This window comes from Anticarsia gemmatalis, chromosome Z (assembly GCF_050436995.1).
Source record: "Anticarsia gemmatalis isolate Benzon Research Colony breed Stoneville strain chromosome Z, ilAntGemm2 primary, whole genome shotgun sequence".
NCBI lineage: Eukaryota > Metazoa > Arthropoda > Insecta > Lepidoptera > Erebidae > Anticarsia > Anticarsia gemmatalis.
Window position 1 is genome coordinate 5,436,711 of NC_134776.1, and position 20,019 is coordinate 5,456,729.

The following is a 20,019-nucleotide window of genomic DNA, read 5'->3' on the forward strand; positions in this document are numbered from 1 at the left end:
TGGCCGTATCTAAAAAAATCAACGCATGGTTAGACTTAGGTAAAATATATGATTTATTAGAATTCTCAATACAGGTTTCTAAAAAAACAATCGCAATTCAATACAGATTACTAAAAAATAATTGAGAAAATGAAAGATCTGTTTGCTAATTTTTTTGAGATCTAACATTATATCCCCAGTGCAAATAAAGTTGACAATAGAAACAATGTATCTAAATGATCTACTTTTAAATGTCATCGTATTTAGTTGAGCTAATTGTAAGAGGCAAAGCTTTTTAACCACACATAACAACCAAAAAATTACCTGATCAGTCACGCTCCGAATCCTGTAATAACTTTCTTATTAGAAGCAGTCATTTTGAAACTACTCAAATGTAAATTAAAACGGGCTTTAAAGTTCCGTAAAATAGTGGAACATTAGGAATCGTTTGAAATGGTGAATAGTGAGATTGATAAAATAGGTCATTCGCACAAGGTAGAAGAAAGGTAGAAAAACACAGTAATCAAATATCAAAAATGTATATTTTATAAATAGATTATTCTATCCGCTATTTGCTAAGATAAATGCGCCTTAGGACGGCCGACGACGGTAACACAAAATGTTTGGTGTTCGTTGAATGTATTGCATTTCATTTTTACTTACAATATTCAATGTTTTTGGTGTCATATCGGAGGCAACAGTTATATTATTCTATGCTAGCGTACTAATACATTATAAAATTCTTTAAATTTCACATTTAAGTAGACCAATTGTACCAATATTTTTGTGACTACAGCTAAATATAAAACAATACTGTTACAGCCTAAATATTTCAGTAAACCTTTATTTGTAAAATTTTGATATAATTTTGAGCCAAATTAACGTGATCGTCGACAAATTAAATGTTTTTCTAATATAAATATATCTCCATGTAGCAAAATACTTTACATATAAATATTTATCATCTATATTTTATACAATATACTAACTGTCTTGGTAATAAACGTCGTGTAAGCTCAGATAGGTTGAAGCGTTTTAGGTTTTTACTCATATACAATTTCAAATTAGATTGAAAGTGACAAAATACTTTGTAACTGATCAGATGCTACACGACGTTTATAAATAGAACAGTAAATGTCCAAATCTCTTATATTGATTTATGGATGCGTAGGCACAATGATTGTATTGTATGCGGTAATTTTTTACTTTAAAATATGTTATGCAGTGTACTATTACATAAAGATACAAAAACAGGTGTAGCACATACTATCGAAGTCTAGTCTTACTAACAGATTATATTACATATATTAGTCTTATTTGTTTTTAATTTACTAATAAATTAAAAACAAATATGAATGTCATTTAAAGGCTTTAAAATAAAATAGATAGTTCTGTTATAGTCCAACCACTTAGTAGACCTTGGTATGCACGACTTTTCTACATTATCATTACTTATTATAAACTAGCGTCACGAACAGGCCACCGACAGCATAAACCTGCGGGTAAATGATATTCCAAATACTGAATTTTGTCTACATCCAACCACGAATAGCCCCAGAAGGTTCTCTACTTAATCGTTGAACTATACAAATTATAATCATTTGAATACAAACTGAATAGAATCATAATCTGCACAATTTTATAAATATACACGCTTTACGTAACCGTGCGTTATGCACTTGCCACCTCATATTGTGCTAGGAATTCGCATCCCTTAGAATAAATGCAAAAGTTGAGCTTTCCAGAACTTTGGTTAAACTAGCCTTGAAGTAGGCTACTTGACTTTTAGTAAAATTGACAACTGATAATGAAATGCTTAAAATGATTATTAGTGTAGAAACACGTTACAAGTATAGCAACAATTTCAATATGAAAATATTACCAAAGCATTAGGCATTTTAGATGTGTGTATATTCTACCTACAAGTTCGTTTTTTTTCTATGCAAATCAAGTACCCCATCTGTCAATTAAGTCACGGTGTAACATGTCTTACAGAAATAGTTAATTTATGTAAAAAAAAGTATAATCCTGAGAAATTTTGTCTTAAGATCTTAGTAAATCTATTAATGTGAGTGAATTCATAGAATAACATTCTAACCAAAATCCGATTACTAAAACAGGATTTCAATAAATGCAACAATAGTATTGAAACACAAACATTTTTAGTTTAGAGACCGTCAAATATGATGATGATTTAAATGCGAGCCGAATATAATGTAATGTTTTTATTTCAACAATATTTCCGGGAAAAAATGCCAGTGTAACCTTTTACTAGTACAACTTTAATAAGTAATCGTTAATCCAGATATTTTAATATAAAAAACGACGATTGAAATTGTGACAATACATACATATTTCTGACGCTGAATGGACCTAGTCTATCACTAAGTAAAGGTTCTCATTAAAATTTGTCCGAAGTATTTGTATTACCAATTATATTTCTAGATATTGGAAGACTATAGATGTGAATGAAATCTTAAAGCGATTTGGAATGTTTTCGACTTCTTTTCTAATTAAAATCACCAAATAAACTGCCTGTCATACCACATAATTTGAATGTTATTGAAGATATAAAGATTATTATGTTAAAAGATACTTCCGCCAAACAACGTCCACAAATTCACTATATTATCTTAGGAAGCGATGTTTTAGGTGCGCTTCGATCGCCTGATTGGTTTTTCACTACACTTTCAAATGCAGCAACTAGTGTTTAAGTTGTTTGACGATTTATACAAAGGAAATACCTAGTATACAATAATAATGTGTGTATCTCCTAAAGAAATGTGCAAAGTCTTAGGGTGACAAAGACAAGATGATATTAACTCGTGTTTTTATGAATCTAGTTTCATCTTCAATAGACAGACAACGAATTATTTTATTTAACTATATTATAAAACACCAACATTTACAAATATTAAAATTACACTAATATATTTGTACAATATGAAAATATTATATAAATACGATATACATATCTTTTATATAATAATAATTTAATATATTAATGATACGTTACAATCTCATTATAATTATTATGTGCATAAAAATGCGAGGTGCATTATTACTTTTAAAATTATTTTACTTAAAAGAACAGTGTGCTACAACATGGCATGACTACAAGGAGCAATATCTAGTATCAAGTAATAAGTAGATATAAAAAAATGTATGAGAAATTGATCATCGAAGCTCTATCGATCGATTTTTTTAAATTAAATTGTAAATATTCTATACGAAACCGACATGAAAATCTTCAGGCGACAATTTGACAACAAGCAAAGACGAGACACTTGAACGCTGATGTAAGAAAATGTCTACTTTTCGTAACACTTAAGAGCTTCAAGAATAACTAATTTATGAAATTATATTATACAGCTACTAGCAACATAATACCAAATTATGCAGCATGCTATTTTGTAGCACATGTTTCTTTCAAGTGGATGTTACATTAAAACAGCACAAACACGGTAGTCATGTTAGCTCTATCTGTTTACAAAATATATTCTCTTATACACATGCAAGATTAAGGGCCAGTTTCATAGTTTAAGATCAAGTGTCAGATAACGTATCTGCTACTTATATGACAGCAACTGTATCAAAACAACTGTCAGAATTCCATCTGAGAAATCCAATGCTTAACCAGGAGTAGTAAAACTGGCGTCAAGTGTGGTTTTGCAAAATACCCTTTAACTCCGTGGAGGTTAAGAGTATTTTAAAATCCATAAGTATCTTTATTTTGCTAAGGTTCGACAATTTATCATATTGAAACCTTCTCTAAATAATTGTAGGCCTACTCTATACTACAGATTAGTAATTGAAAATGTTCGTTAAGTTCAACAACTTTTACTTGGATAAAAATAACAAAGTAGATTTGTCTATTATAACAAAATAATGCATTGAATGTATGTACTAAGAATTAACATAACGCAGTAGTAACATTTTGTTGTAAATAGTATAACCAGGAAAATGGTGTAAAGAAGAACCGAGACTTTACTTTCGGAATTGAAGATAAGGCCCTACGCACACAAAGCCACGCAAGTCTTCGATACTAAACGATTTTAGTCTTCAACCGCCTGTCGTCATACAATTTTTGTCAAGTGATTCGTGTAGAAACGTCAATGATATGCTTAGCCTTGTGCACGAAAGGCCTAAGTCTTAACGTCAACAAATTTTGTAGACATCGTATGCTACACATTATATCCAGGGATACACTAGATCGGAATTCTTAACCTTTCCAAGTCCGCCGATCCATAGGAAATCAGCCCCTTCAAGGACTAGATGAATAACAATAAAAGGTATTTTGATACTAAAGGAATCAATTATATTCTCATGCTGACAATAAAAGTCATTAAGATTTCTAAAACAAGACAGCGGACCTCCATATACCAGCCCTCAAAGGTCAAGAAACACTGCCCTGAAAGACAAAATATCCCACGACTTGTGCCTCCAGCATCGCTGGACAAGTCGCGAGACATCGCCAGATATGATTATCATCGAGACCGCCTGGCTGCGCTACACAGACACACAACGCAGAACATTTATTCCCCTGACTTTTATTGGTGGAACGAAACAGATGGATTACGATAATTTGTCTTACCTTTCAAGGTAAGACTGCGTTAAAATATTGCAGTATTACAAGTAAATAACGATACTTCGATGTTAAAACAATAAAATATGTATAAAAAATCTGATTGTGCTATTAATATCTTTTCATAAAAACGTTTCATTTACAATTGACACAAAATATACATACAATTCAAAGTCGCGGATAGTAGATATTCTTAAATAAAATATTCTTAAATAAAGTTTTTTGTCATAAAATTTCTACCGAATAAAAATAAATTAAGTGCCAATTGTTGAACAGCTCAATTCCTGATTTAAATGTCTATGCTATATTTTGCAACATTATTCCCGCGATTTCGCAATATCCAAACTTTTATACAACCGCCAATACTATCCATACGATACACGTATAAATACGTACTAAAAAGGTTATATCCATTCCGAATACATGCGAAAAAAAAATATGATTAATTAACAAAGTAATTCGTTAACACGCTACGAATCGGTCTGATATCACAGGAATTAGCTAGTAAAAAAACCTTCTGTTTGTATTGTATAAGCTGCAATAGTCATTGATATACAAATAAGTAGTGCTAATTTGCCAGAAGATGATGAAAAGTTTTAGTTAATTTACCCTCTAACTTCTTGATCCTGTTTTATTTGTGTCCAAAAACGTATTTATTACATTTACACATGGCAGGTTGTGTGAAGATTGTTGTTGTATTGATGCTACTAATTTCTTCACTTATTTCTTCTAAAATACGGCAAATTCTCATTACGTATTACGATCTCTATAGAGTATGAACAAAAAAAAAAGGAATTGAGCTGCTATAATTAAACTATGAGCCTCTACACATTTTCTAACCATCATTTACCCGCCACACGCTTTGGTGGGCTGCTCTTGCCTTTGCTGTAGAACATGTCTAGGAATAAACCTGAAAACAAAGAAAAGGACAGAGTTATATCATGTTTACAGTAAAAAAAGAGAGAGATCTGTTCACGCATATCAGTGCAGGATTATAAATATAAAAATTACTTGTTCAATAAACAATTGACATAATAATAATGACCTTCTAGCCGATATTTGAGTAACTATGATCAGTTTTATTGACACAAGCAGCTGTGCTTTATAGTGTCCAAGTGTGCACAATACAATGATACACTCTCTGTTCAGTAACTGTCACCGGTAGGACGTATAAGTGACAAGGCAAATGAGAGGTCTGGCGCAGGACTGACGGGTTTACGAAGAGAGAGTTAGTTTGACAAAACATATTTTTTTAGCCCAGGACGGGATCTAATACCTCTGTACGGTATACATACTCAATAGATCGCGCCGCCAGCACAGCAATACAAACCCTAAAATATATCTCTGCGATGATTGGTTTCAATAATCCCTACTCATAGCCCCATAAAAACTCCCCTAACTTTCAATTAAAAATCAATTTCACCAGAGGGATTATTGCTAAGCAACTTTGACCCTCAATAATGACGCAACAATTACAAGGATAACGCGTTCATACCACTGATACCACTGTCCCAAAATATAGTCCAGCTAAGTAGAGATCCCCGTTTACAAAACGCGCAGATGGCGTAGGTGTAAAAAAAAAATGATTTTGGTTGTGCAGTGGTTGATTGCCTGTTTTCTGCTACTTTATTTTGGTCAAACAAGGAATTATGATTTATACTTCAAGAACTTAGTAAAGGGCCTAGCAAACATTTTCTATGGACCATGAAAGTCTTTAAATTCAAGGTCATCGGTATAATAGGGAAATGGAATCGGTGTTACCGTTCAATACTAAACGCGCATTATAACTCTCCGTTTAAGTCCCAGTTCCTAATTACACACTGCACTGATATATACGAACAGACCTTGTCTAATACTTACTTAAATATTGCTGTAAAACATATGAACAGTCAATTTCAATTAACAAAATAATATTACACACCTAAATGCTTATGTAGCCTCCCAAGGTGATACAAAAATAATATAATATACGTAATTGGATTCCTTATATTATCGATGCGAAAGTCTGTCTATCACACTTTCACGGCTGAAACACTAACCCAATTTTGATATTCCTTACTGACTTATTTTTGAAAATCAACCCACAAGCAAAATAACATAAAACTATGTGAGTTAGGGAAGAAGAGCGGATTAGCTACTATATTCAACGAAAATAAAGTGATCTACTACCAAAGCTACAGTTGTACAGGTAGAAAATATCTATATATCTTTGAACGACCGACACTGTCATCTGATTCCAAAGTAAGCAGAGTATAATTATCAACCAGACATCTGATAAACATACCCCTTTTCTTTTAAACCCATTTCCATCTGGCTGCTGCATAAGGTCTCCTTCCGAACTTAGGGAAATACATAATACATATAAATTAACACTCAAAAACGGACACTCGTGTTTATAACACAAATATCTGTCCTGGGCTTTGAACCCATCAACCCGCCAGAGGACGACGCGGCGGCTACCTTCACGACGCAACGTGGTCTAGTCTATATTACAAATTAATTAGAGAACAACTCATCTAAACTCATTAAAGCAATACCTGCGAATACGAGGACTGCGCCAAGCCACTGCCGAGGCATCAGCACATTGCCGAATATGATGACTGAAGTAAGGACCGTGAAGAACTTCCTCGTAGTCGTCACCACGGAGCAAGGGAGTGGGCCGAATTCTGCCACCTGGAATTAATAAGAAAACATATAATTTAGGTATGACAAACTACAAAAGATTCGGTAGGCAAAGACCCTACAAAGTTATTTTCCTTAATTCATATCGGTACGTGTACATCTTGTCATGCACAGGACCGCTAGTTACGACCATGACGCACCTGATCTTTTTGAAGGACAACACCGATATGATATGTGTACCTTTATCTTTCTTGGACATCACCTCTTCTCTCTCTCTCTCTTCGGTACATTAAAAAATTAAGGAAAACATCGTGATTTTAGGTATTTTACGCATATTTTTACTAAAATAGTAATTTACTATCCTACAGCGAGTACGGGTGACGGAGGTGAAACGGATGACTGCTCTTCTGACACCCTTACCTACTACCTATCTTATCCTACCTACGTCTCTAGAATTAAGTTTTCGCCATCTGCGTAACGACGTGACACTAAGAAAAATAAAAAGAAGGTACTTATACAACATATTGTTCTAACGGCTGCTGCTGAAGATGCATCGGTCAGGCAGCATCCTACCACACTACGACCGATGCAAAAATAATAAAGTAGGTAATTAATTTCGCCCTAACTTACATTGTGATAATGAAGACGAGTATATTCTAGGAGAAAGTAACCCTAAAATAATAATTTTGTCTATAAATAAATTATTACAATGTAAAACACAGAGTACGTACAACACACATAAGGGTCTGTCGAGTGACCGTGACCTAATTTCATCACCCCTCGAATTTATCAACCCTTATAAATACTCCCCTCGTTCGCAACTCCTGCATTAACGCAACAAATCAATATTATGTTCTATTACAGAATGAATGATTTCATTATAACCATGTAAATACCCGTTCTGAGCTATGAACAAGTTTCGGAAAAATCACAGCTAACCTAACCTAACCTAACCTAACTCTTCTTATCGTATGGTTAGCGGTCAACCTAGTTTCATAGTTGTTCAAGCCACCCGAAGGCCTTTGAAGGCTTTTTATGCACAAGAGAGTGATATTTGTAAGGGTGCCTACATAAAGAAACCCTTAGCAGATACGGGCGAATATTTTTTAAAATATATTTTCTTTATGTTTGCTAGATTTTTCCACTAGTGAATAGTAAAATATTTCCAAAGAAGTAACAAAACTGAAGGAATCATAGTTTAAATTTTGCCCAGGTGTAAACAGTAAGTGCAGCATAATATTAACTACTTTTTATATGTTAAATCTATTTTAGCGTCTTCAAAAATTTACGATAAGAAAAGAAACAATCTGCTTATAATAAAATAAAAGTTTTTAGTTTTTACCTAAACTATGAGTTATTTTTTACTAGAGTACAAACATTAGTAGCAAGCGCTACTCGCCACCAGATGGCACATTGTCTTGGAAGGAGAAAGAAAAACTGTTTCATCCTGAATTCCGTTTCCGTATAAATTTACTGGACACTAGATGGCGTTGAATTAAATGTGGCTATTTTAAAATAAAATATAATAGGGCAATATTCTGTGATAATTTTACAATGCAGTTAACAGGTGTTTTTCGTATAAACACACTTTTTTATCATACCAGAACAAATCGCGATCGCAGTGAATTGACGTTTAAAAATGACTATGACTACTATAAATTCTGAGTAAAATAAAGCGATATAGGACCCGGTGACTTGATTTACAAGAGGGTGACTGTCAACAATAGCAGCAAGAACAGAATTTTGAAGGGACAAGTTGTGGCCACCTGGATGACCCATTCTAATGACCCGAGACCCCGTTATGATCTGAATAGGTCATAGAAGAAAATAATGTTTAGTGCTGGGGTAAAAAAAATGCTATGGAGTAAGAATATCCCAATACAACGCAATCTCGATATATCATAAGAAACCGATTATCTGATAAAAGTGGTAGCATTAAGCAATTAAAGTCCAACTTCATACTGAGCCTGGACTGGCCATATTAATCTAAATTATAATTAATATGAATAGCAGTGTTGGGCAAAATTTAGTTTGATTGATGATTGATGATTAAGATTAAATTATTTAGTCATGACTAATGAATAATGACTAAAAAAATTCAATCATGAGTCGTGATTGATGATTAATTAGTGTTAGTGTTAGTTATTCAATCATGACTAAAATTTTAATGACTAAAAATAATAGTTAAATAAAACTAAGCTTTTCAAGTCTACGTTTCATGACTGTTGATTTGTTAATCACAGGTTTTTAATTAAAGCTAGTTTTACAACAGAATCAGTTAATTTTTTTTTTAATTTACACAGGTACACATTTGCAAAAATAAGTTCGGGCTAATTTAGTTTAAAATAATTTAAATTGCTTTTTAAAACTACGCGTTTTGAAAATCAAATTTTATAAATAATGGAATTATCTTCTTTCAGTCCACTTAATGTGGTGATCAGTTATAGTTTTATAGATGTGTTCAATTAAACTAAAATTATGTCACCTGAATTATTTTTTTTAGTTTAATCATCATACAAAAATACAATAAATTAGTCATCAGTCATTTAATCATTAAATGATTGATGACTAATTTATTTAATCATGATTATGATTATTATTTTTACTCATGACTAATTCAATCATGACTAAATAATTCATGACTAAATTAGTCATGACTAATCAATTGATTGAAAAAATTAGTTGATTGACCCAACACTGATGAATAGAACGAATACAAATAACGGTATACGAATAGAAACCGTTCTCGGGAATAAATTCCTCTGTGTTGGTGAAATCCGCGGGGAAATCCGTTCAGTAGATTTCGAGTTTATCGCAATGTTCTAAATTAAGAAGAACTTGTGAAATCGAGATCCATACCATTAATTATATCGATTGAGGCTCATCATATGAGGCCGCCCCTAGATCGGATCTAGCCCTACCTAGAAACGACTAAGAAAATGACAAAAATATTCTAAAAATATTGCACATCATAAACGGTCAACATAATGGAGAAATATTATTGATCGTTACGCTTTCACGGCTAAGCTGGTTGTCAGAAGGCTCCCTATTTACAATGGCACACCGCTTTTGTTCAAGAACTAGGGGGAATATTTTCAAGGGTACCGTGCATCGTTTGCATGTTTGAGTTTTATTTTCCTCTCAAATGTTAATCATTGGAGTTTCTAAGAGAAGGGGAGTGTTAAAAGGAATATTTACGACCTAAATTTTCACAATTAATTAAATATTGTCGAGGTTTCGAGGAGAATGCAACAGGCATACAACTTTTATGTAGGACAGTGGGACTGGGAGCCCAAAGAAATTAGAATAATAAAAGAAAATAGAACTGGTATTGGCTAGAAACCTCGGGCACCACACAGCGAACTTGTGCCTAATTCTCCAGTGCCCGCAGAAGATTCGTGATGATTTTATTATTCGTGATGATTTTATTGAAGGAATATTGTCAAAACAATGTACAATAAGTCAGATTTTCCATATACTTAATTACTTACAAACGTTTGTACTTAATATTTACGCAGATTTACTTTTGTCTGTCTAATTACTTAGACAGACAAAAGTAAATCTGCGCAAAAAAACAACTAAAGAAAGCGCAGAAAGCGAAAAATAAATGCCAAAGACGTAGGCAAAGAGTGCGGTCGACGGAATAGAAGAACATCGTCGCTAAAACCTCCAAATCCCAATGTCTTGTTTACGCCATTTGTTAACGAACGTCATAGAATGTATTTCATATTATGATTATAATTATTATCACGGTATTGACTATATTTAAATGAAAATTAAAAATATTGAAATTTAACATATTTGTGGCATTTCTTTAACGATATGTGCGTAAAAGATATAGCACAATAAAGAACCAATTATATAAACAGTTAATATAGTATATAAAAATAAATAAGGTAAGAAATCATAAAATTATTGAATAATAATCGGTATATAACTAAACCTACGAATTATTCGGTGCTAATACCTGTGTTGGCTTTAAAAATACTTACACAAGATCAAACTTCAATTTCATGGAACAATAATGTAAAATTACATCAATTTAATAAATCTCAGTTATCATTTCAAAACAAATTACTTTCGTGGCGCGCTATTTAAAAACTCACTTATATACACAGTGGTCAGTTGACCCTCTGACATTCGAACGTCATGCCCGCTTGTTCGAAATTTCCCGCCAATACAACAGATTCAGAACGGAACGTGTTCTTGTCAATTGACATGTTACGTCAAAGCTAGGGTTCCTACCTACCTACCTGCTACATCTAGATTTCCTGCTATATAGAGCGCGTTTCCGCTTTACATCCGGCAACACTCAACATTTTTTTTAAACAAGTGTAAGTAGTCAAACACCGTTTATCTCGCTTTAAAATCAAATAATATCGTAATGTTGTCGACTTGCTTTATCAAGTGGTGTGAGTTCGCGGCATTATTCGTAAAAATGGTTTTTAACCCGTGAGAAGGCGCGCCTTAAAAAAATACACGAGGAAGCGCGCGCGAGCAAAATGCTCACATAATTTCAAATAAGGTTTTTCAATCAATTATTGGTAAATGATACACATTTAATAGCATCAAAAGAAATAAATTACATGTATTTTACTATATATTAAGTTTAATTATCACTAATTAACAAAAAATGCAGTCTTATGCTTAAACAAAAATAACGAATCAACTTTGGCCTTAACTTTGGGCTAATTAACAAAAATAAACTAAAAAAAAGCAAAGTAAAAAAAAAGATAGGATTTTTTATTCTTCCGTATTATTTTGATTAATATTACTATCGTAACACGTATGGCACATATACATCACATGTTCAGCGCAGAGTAATTTTTTGCACAAAGTACATGCTTTTTTAGAGCGTTTTGCAACTCATCATTCTCTAGTTCCTCTGTTCCTCTGTTCAGTATCGTCGTTGTGAAGGCTTTCTATAACAGGACCGTCGCTTTCAACATCATCAGCACGATCCACGTCTATGTCTTCAAAGTCTAATGGTTCTTCTTCCTCCGATTCCGGGTCTTCTAGCCAACTACGAATTTGAGCGTCCCTTTGGCCATCCATCTTGGCGTTTGTACTAAAAATTATTGACCGAATATATTAACAATACTTACACAGAGGTAAATTATATAAAAACACAAAATAATAAATATATATAATATAATAAATAAATAAAATAATAAAATTACACGCTAAAATGAGTTTTATTCCTTACAAAAAATACTTACGTAGATAGGCGCGTGATGAGCAAAATGCCGCGCTGCACGACGCGATGCACACAAACACCTTACTGCGCGGTCGCAGCGGCCCTGAGTGGCGCGTAAATTGCATCAAGGGAAGGGGGGTGAAATGTTAGAAAGGTACTGAGAAACTCGCAGTGTTGGAGTGTTTCTAACGTAGAAAATAATTGCAATGATATTTTGTGTGAGCAAAATGCTCATAGCGCGCCTTCTCACGGGTTAAACTAACATGATATTAGATTGAGAAAATACATGAGAAATCTTCATTTTTGAGATCACTTTGTAAGCAAACAATGAGCAAGTGTTTTGAAGTGATAGGTATAACTTTCGTTGATGAGATGAGAATAAGTGCGAATCATCCAGTGTCTTGATTATGCTGGATTTATAGCCAAAGGGGCAGATCCTCCTCTTAGAGACAGTCTTGTCACACAGTTACTTCAAAACCAACAAAGGGATAAAAAATCCCTACAAGATCAAGGAACTTTTGCAAAGATACAAAGCACTGACAAAAGTACAACCAGCCCGGAGAACATTGTACCAAGAATAGACAAGAAGAACAACCAAATATGGATACTATTTGTGGATCTAATGGTGAAACCATCAATCACTTCTTGCACTAAAGAACCAACGGAACAGTGTAACCACTTATAATTTGCCACTATTCTCAAGCAGAAGATGACTAATTGAAACTGTTTTAATAAAAAATCAAAGATCATGAAATTATGTGACTTTTTAAAGAGGTAATTCATTGGGAGGCCTCGTACAAGTGTGCAAACTATGTAATATGTAAAATAGATAAGTATGTGGGGTAATATCCGTGTGTTTATTTGTTTAACTATCCCTTACCTACTTATGTACAAGACACAAGTAATTTTAGACAGTGTTTCAAAAACCATCTCAATTTGAAAAGAGTTTTGTAAAGGAATAGTTAGAACTTGTCAGCCAAATTTATTGTTAAACATCATAACAGTGTAATGGATTGCTTTCATAGAGATATCAGTCTTATTGGGCAATTGACTGAATAACATTATCTGAGTATTGTTTTAAAGCTTTGGCCAGTACAATATTAACCAACTTCAAGATTCTATGATAACCATTACCAGATTATTTTGAGGAGGTGGTGACAAAGAGGGATTATCGTAAAACTAATGGAAACAATCTCATTTCCTTCTCATGTGATTACAACCATAACTTAGTATAATCTTAGTAAGAGGGTAAAATAACCATTTTATCAGTACATTTTCAGATGAATTATGTATGTAACTCATGGACTATATCACATTTATGGTCAAGAGAAGATTTGGAGTATAAACTCTGGTTGACTACATTGAATATGTTTGGTCTAGTGCTTGAATGAAATATTAAAACTATTATTAAAATTTGAGGAATAATACAATTAACCAAAAAACAACCATTTCCAGTTTGTAATGACTGAAATATACAATACAATTTATTTTCTTGATCTTACCCCACAATACATGGAGAGAAGAGAGGACTTTTGATTTGCTATCTCCTTTTGTTTAACCATTCTTTTTTAAATCTGCTGCAGATTTATGGTCCCTGTCACTTCTACTTCTGTTATTCTAAAGTTTCAAAATGGTCAAAATAATATTGTGCCTAGTGATTTGGTAATTCTGCATGGAGAAGGGGTCAAAGAGTGTGCCATCAAAAAAGAGAGGCCTATACTGAGTAGTACATTTATATGATGGTGATGAGTGTTATTTAAATCCCAAAATATTAAATACCTTATTATGTACAAAACAATATAGGAGGGCTACTAAATCAAACAGAAGCACCCGTATTTGCCACTCAAAGTGGGGTTGATAAAGAATGTTTTAACAACCTTCCTTGGGAATCCTATATTTAACAGGAGGTAATAGTATTGACGCAGGTTTGTGATATTAATTAAATAAATAACAATAAGTCGGTGTGTAACTTTGTGACACTGCAGGTTTGGAAAAAGAGTTTTTAAAGGTTGCAATGACTCAATTCCAAGATCGGGCTCATTCCTAGGTTGACACTCTTGAGTGTAGATAACTTAGAGATTCTCTGCTGGTTCTGACAAACTGTCTGTTCTGCACGTAATATAGTGATATTTTAACTCACCTGAGTAATTTACTTTCTTGGATATTTACAACACCAATGGAGTATAAAATAGTTAAATAGCAGGAGAAATTTTTCATTGAACTTCACACCACTTTTATAAAAAAAAATTATTTATACGTCTAATTAAGTCGAAGGATTTCACTTTTTGAACACTTCGCTTTGTTAAACTTCACTTTTTTGCACAAACATTTTGGTTAGTTCAATTTATAATTTTCACAAAGCACAGTCGATGTCGAACACTCAGTAATACTGAGTTAGTGTCACTAATAAAAATGACATTTTGACATGTCCTAGTGACAGTGTCAGTTGACAGAATCCAACCAACGACTCTTGCGCCACATTTTGAGTTGCATACATAGACAATTCTTTCTATGATTTACTTTCGAAAATTCTCTTTTTCTATCTTCTATCCCTCAAAGTGAAAGACAAATAAAGCGGTATCTATTAACTAGAGCAACAGCTTTAAATTTGGGTTAGTGTAGAAGAAAATCGTCTTTTCTAATTATCGTTTTTGGCTACGTTCGAGAGCACGGGAGAACCTATATTACAAAAGCAACGCGTACCCGATATACGGTCGTGATCTTTTCTATATTTTTTGTACCCGTTATCAATTGCTTTCGACACTCATACATTTTTCATTTCATCGGAAGCAAAAGAAATTGCAATCACATCGCGATAATTTATTGAATCGATAAAATAATTATTTGCTTACGAAGGTCCTAAGTCCTAATGTGTTACTTAACATAGCAATATTGTTTAAAGGAACACACTCTGTTCAAGCTTTCTGTGTTTTTTATTTTGCTCAAAAAATGTTGGTTTACTTCTTACCATGTAAAATATGAACATTTGCCCAAGTCCACCAACAAAGGCAAACGCCACGAGGTACACAATGATCTCTGGATACAGCGACACGAAACTGACAAACTTGAATATTTCACCGCTCATGAATACACCAATGGTCAGGATTATCGTGGACCTGGAAACAGATAAAAGACATTTTTTGCAAAATATTTTGAGTGAATATTGCATTGTTTTGATGACCTCTCAAAAATATATGCATTCTTGTGCAAGGTTCTATATCTTTTCATAATGGAACAACAATAATCCAGTTAATATTAGTATTACTGCGGTTTAGTCTAGAACTATATTTTACTGCACAGCTTTGAGTAATCTACAAATAATACTTTGCTGGGGGTGTACGCAACTCGTGTGTGTAAACGCGTATACGTTTATGAGCTCAGCAGCAGTGCCCGCACAGCTTACCAGTGTTTCTTAGCAAAGGCTTTCACAGCTTTTTGAGAAAAAAGGTGTTAGTAGGTACCTATAGTAATTAGAATAATCGCTAATGCAACAGCTTCTAGCACGCGAGCAGTTTTTTTTTATTCTGTTATTCAAGTCAATAAAACACTATCATATTAATTGTCACTTTTGAAAATGACCCCTGAAATGCTTTGTTGCATACTACAATGATGCCACGTATTGCAAATAAACTTTTGTGAAAGAATTACGTTTTATTTCATAAAATTTACGCCAGCGTGTAATACGACAAACAATGGAAATAAATAACAAGGTTTCCTACATACCACCAGTTCATGTTCAACATCATGGCGTAAGCAGACGGAGAAGACTCACTCTTTATGCGCTCCTAGAATTTAAAACAATATTAGTCAATTTATTACACCAATAAGTATCGATTTAATAGGTTAAGACTAGGTATTTCAATAGTTGTTTTAATTTTATCTTAATTCTGTATATCATTTTTATGATACCTTTTCAACTTATTCTTATCAGGAAGCTATTATTTTAACTGTATTGTTTTGTAATGTAACAATACTATGGTTACAAGTTAAAGTTTGGAACTTGGGTAATACATAGAGATGTTAAACTCTGGTTTAACCATTTCTGAATAAGTATCGGGTAGCGTTTACGCAGTCGGTTTCGAACATATGCTGCCTCTGTCTGACGCATGTTATAGGGTATTTGAAATTTGAAACTGCTGTAACTCTATTACATTGTCATACTTACCTTGATCATTGGTATGACATAAATCATAGAACTATCACGTTATTTGTGGTATAAGAATAGGGGACACGCTATCATTTTATTTATACAATTTCATTCATATATTAATATTTAGTTACAAATATTATGAATTGCTGTTTGTTTACATACAAAACCGGCCAACTTCTTGAGATAGCAGTAAACTAATGTCTGAAGCATTATATTTCAGGAGAACATTTGAGATTTAGCTTTATCCCTGGATATTTATTTTTAAAAATGTTGTTTATAGCATTATGGTTGTGTATGTAATGATTTGCACAAAATGTTAGTAGCCATTTGTATTCTGTTGAATTGCTGTTTTAGTACTTGTCATAAAGGTTTATACTGACAATTTGACTATGAGACAAATGTGTCCTGTGTCAAACATATTCTTGATGGAGTTCCAGAATTTGTGGATTGTAATACTATGTTCGATATACAATTTCCTGTTAAACATTTCAAACAATAGGTTTTCATTGGCATCTTTAAAAAGGAGTCTTTTTCCAAATGTACATTGGGGAAGGGAGGGATTTCAAGTACACGGAAGTGTGTTATAAAGATTGATGACATCACAAAATGGTTTTAAATATATCAAAGTATATTACCTGCACAGCACCAGTTAAGCCGTCCATAGTAAGAGACAGTATCAACAACAGCTCTCCAACACCAAGACCACTGGATTCCTCCACTTTCTTGCCTGCTTGATCCTTGTACATGAACATGACCACTCCAATGACTATCAGAAGGACAAACAGGTACTTCTTCATGGGGTATGACTTGTGGCCTATGAGCACACCGAGGATCATCACTGGTATTGGTTTTGCTGCTTTACCAACCACCTGAAAACATATTTAATAGAATATATGAATATGAATAAAAAATACTTTTTAGAAAAAAGTATGTATGTAGGATAAGCAGTGAACTTTATACAAGTGATTGACTGAAACAATACCAGGGCCTAGCTTATGCTTGTTGGATTACACTACTAATATTTATTTTTGGTTATAGGATTGTCAACTTGCAATAATATCTATTTGTGTGAATAACAGTGATGATTGCAGTGATTACGTGCCTTTGCACACACGCTCTTTCGCGCGTGATAGGATCGTACAGGATTACGCACGGGAAAGACGGCGCGCTCTTCGTTCACGTTTTCTTCGCGGGCTAGACAGATGAGCGCGGCGCGCGCTCTTTCCTTTCTTCTTTCACGCGCGAAATAGCGTCTCTAGACGTCTAGCGTCTAAAGACTCCTATTGTTTGTGCATCTTGTGTGTACTTTTTCATGTGTCTAAACTAAGAAACAATCTTAACACACACAATGACATGTACAAGCATGTAATGATTTCTGTTCTACTTTAAGACACAGTCCTTTTAATAGCTTCTTTTGTAAATTGTATGTGGTTTTATCTTGAAGAGCCTACTATCATGGCAATAATAATGTGTGGTTCTTCATCTGCTTACAAATCGAGGATTGATGACATTAGCTTTTAATTTAGTGGCAAAATGAGGTGGATTCTATGGGAATGTCGTCTTACTTACAGGTGAATTTCAGACACTTAGTACAGTATCTTTGAACAGGACAACAAGTTGTACAATAAGTGTGGATAGTGCTTTGCATCTTTCTTTCTACATAATTTTATATACATACCTCTTAAAATTCCATGACTTGGTCTGTTACAATGGTATGCATGAAATGATATCTAAAAACTCAAGTTGATTGATTGTGTTATGAAATATTATGATTAGTGAAATTTAGAAGCTAAAACTTGTCAGTTTTCTTGTTGCGCGTTTTACGAAACGCACATACGCGTCGAGGGCAGTGAACGTGTTAATGATGAATATGGAAATGGGACATCATGACATTAAAGTAATATAGTCTCACATTACATACAGATTTGTGCTTTCAATTACATGAAAAAAATTACAGATAGTAGGTAACATTGGTTTTGTTATGTTTTCCAGTCAATATAATTTATATATTTGTTACTTTTGTAGAAGTAGGATTCGGCATATAGATAATGACAGAGCCAGAAAAATAGGGTGGGTCTTGAAAATCAAAGCAGGGAAGAAAGAGAAAGGGAGAGATAATATCTGTTTTAAGTATGTTTTGTTCATGATTATTTTTGGGTAGGTAGGTAAGTGGTAAAGTTAAGGTGCCATTACCTGTGTAGGATAATTGATCCATTGCAAGGCCATATTGGAGCACACCATGGCAAGCAGGTAAGTGATGGCTGATGAGAAGTAGTATACTTTTCTTGTAGTGTCTACCTCCTTCTTCATTGATAGCTGGAATCAAATAATAAAATATATTTAAGCTGAGTTTAGTCCTTTCTTAATAGGTAGAGAATTGTGAAAGGAGCCAGATTCAACAAACTGTATTTATAATAAGTTAAGGCATAATTTTTTTCTGACAGCTAATATAGATTTCTATACATCAAAATTGTAAAATTCTTTTAATCTTTGAATCTTATGCCATGGTCTATCACCTTTCAAAGGGTTTGTCATACTTGATGAACATAAGCTACACAATTTGTATACATGTGATTGACCTTAGCTATAAATTAAGCAGTTATTCCAGGAAAAGGCAAGGCTGAAAGTTAGCCAAACTTATAACTCAGAGCACTTGTTTACATGACTAATTTACAGCTATGATGTAAAATTTTAATAATCATTTATGTGGTCACTCTTATTATGTAAAAAACTCTAATCTGATTTCAATCTGATATGTTAAAATTAAACTTGATAAATGAATTAGTGAAAAATAATCACTTTTGTGTGCAGATAAAATTACGAAATCCTATGACGAACTTGTACTAAGAATGTTTCGAATATATAGGGAATAATACTACAGTTTGAGAATAACTACTTACCATTAAAATTTGGACGAAGCAGTAGTTGAATAAACACTGTATCAGAACCAAAGAAAGTGCGCAAGTGAATTTGTCATTTTCACCGTATTTCCCTCGGGTTATCTTCTCTTGTAACATGCCAAATACAAAATAGCATACAAATATTGCCCCCGCGTACAACAGGAACCTAAATTCACTCGCATTTTTTATCATCTTGACCGAAAGCTGCCACGAATCTGCAAAAAGTAACAGAATCAAAGAATTTTAGAAAATTAGCGACCCGATTATTTATGGCACAAATATTGTGTAAAAACTAATTTAAATCACTGAGCTGACCTTCTATAAATATTCAGAACAGCTAGTACTATCACTAAAATACTAATTATGCCTATGTTCACACAAATATTCTAAAGTTTTGTCTAAAATTGGTTCAAATAAAAATCGCCTGCCTTGAAGGACGAATTTGGATTTGACACAAGGGCTAGTTTCTTATCTCTTTCACACTTTTGTCGCTAAAAAGAGATAAAATATCAAACTGTCATTCGTCCACGTGTGCTCTGACATGGCTTGACACATTGTCAATAGGAATCGTTCTGAAATTTTTGCG

General features: G+C 33.3%; 1 protein-coding gene across 1 annotated transcript; it reads right to left on the reverse strand.

Annotated features, from left to right (window-relative positions):
• Window positions 1–502: 502 nt before the first annotated feature.
• meigo (Solute carrier family 35 member B1 homolog meigo) lies at window positions 503–19,934 on the reverse strand. The gene is made up of 8 exons (XM_076134644.1): window positions 19,749–19,934; window positions 19,434–19,648; window positions 18,727–18,849; window positions 17,169–17,402; window positions 16,107–16,168; window positions 15,352–15,499; window positions 7,102–7,237; window positions 503–5,474 (listed from the first exon to the last, which is right to left on the reverse strand). The coding sequence occupies exons 2-8, from the start codon at window positions 19,623–19,625 to the stop codon at window positions 5,407–5,409; spliced, it is 963 nt and encodes a 320-aa protein (XP_075990759.1). The 5' UTR covers window positions 19,626–19,648; window positions 19,749–19,934; the 3' UTR covers window positions 503–5,406.
• Window positions 19,935–20,019: the final 85 nt, after the last annotated feature.

What these genes read in the sequence shown, in the direction of transcription:
- meigo (XM_076134644.1), bottom strand. Translation starts at nt 19,625, where the DNA reads ATGATAAAAAATGCGAGTGAATTTAGGTTCCTGTTGTACGCGGGGGCA. An exon ending in AAATGTTCATATTTTACATG is followed by an intron (nt 7,238 to 15,351) that starts GTAAGAAGTAAA and finishes TATTAATTCCAG; the next exon opens with GTGGCAGAATTCGGCCCACT. An exon ending in CGCAGTCCTCGTATTCGCAG is followed by an intron (nt 5,475 to 7,101) that starts GTATTGCTTTAA and finishes CTTTGTTTTCAG; the next exon opens with GTTTATTCCTAGACATGTTC.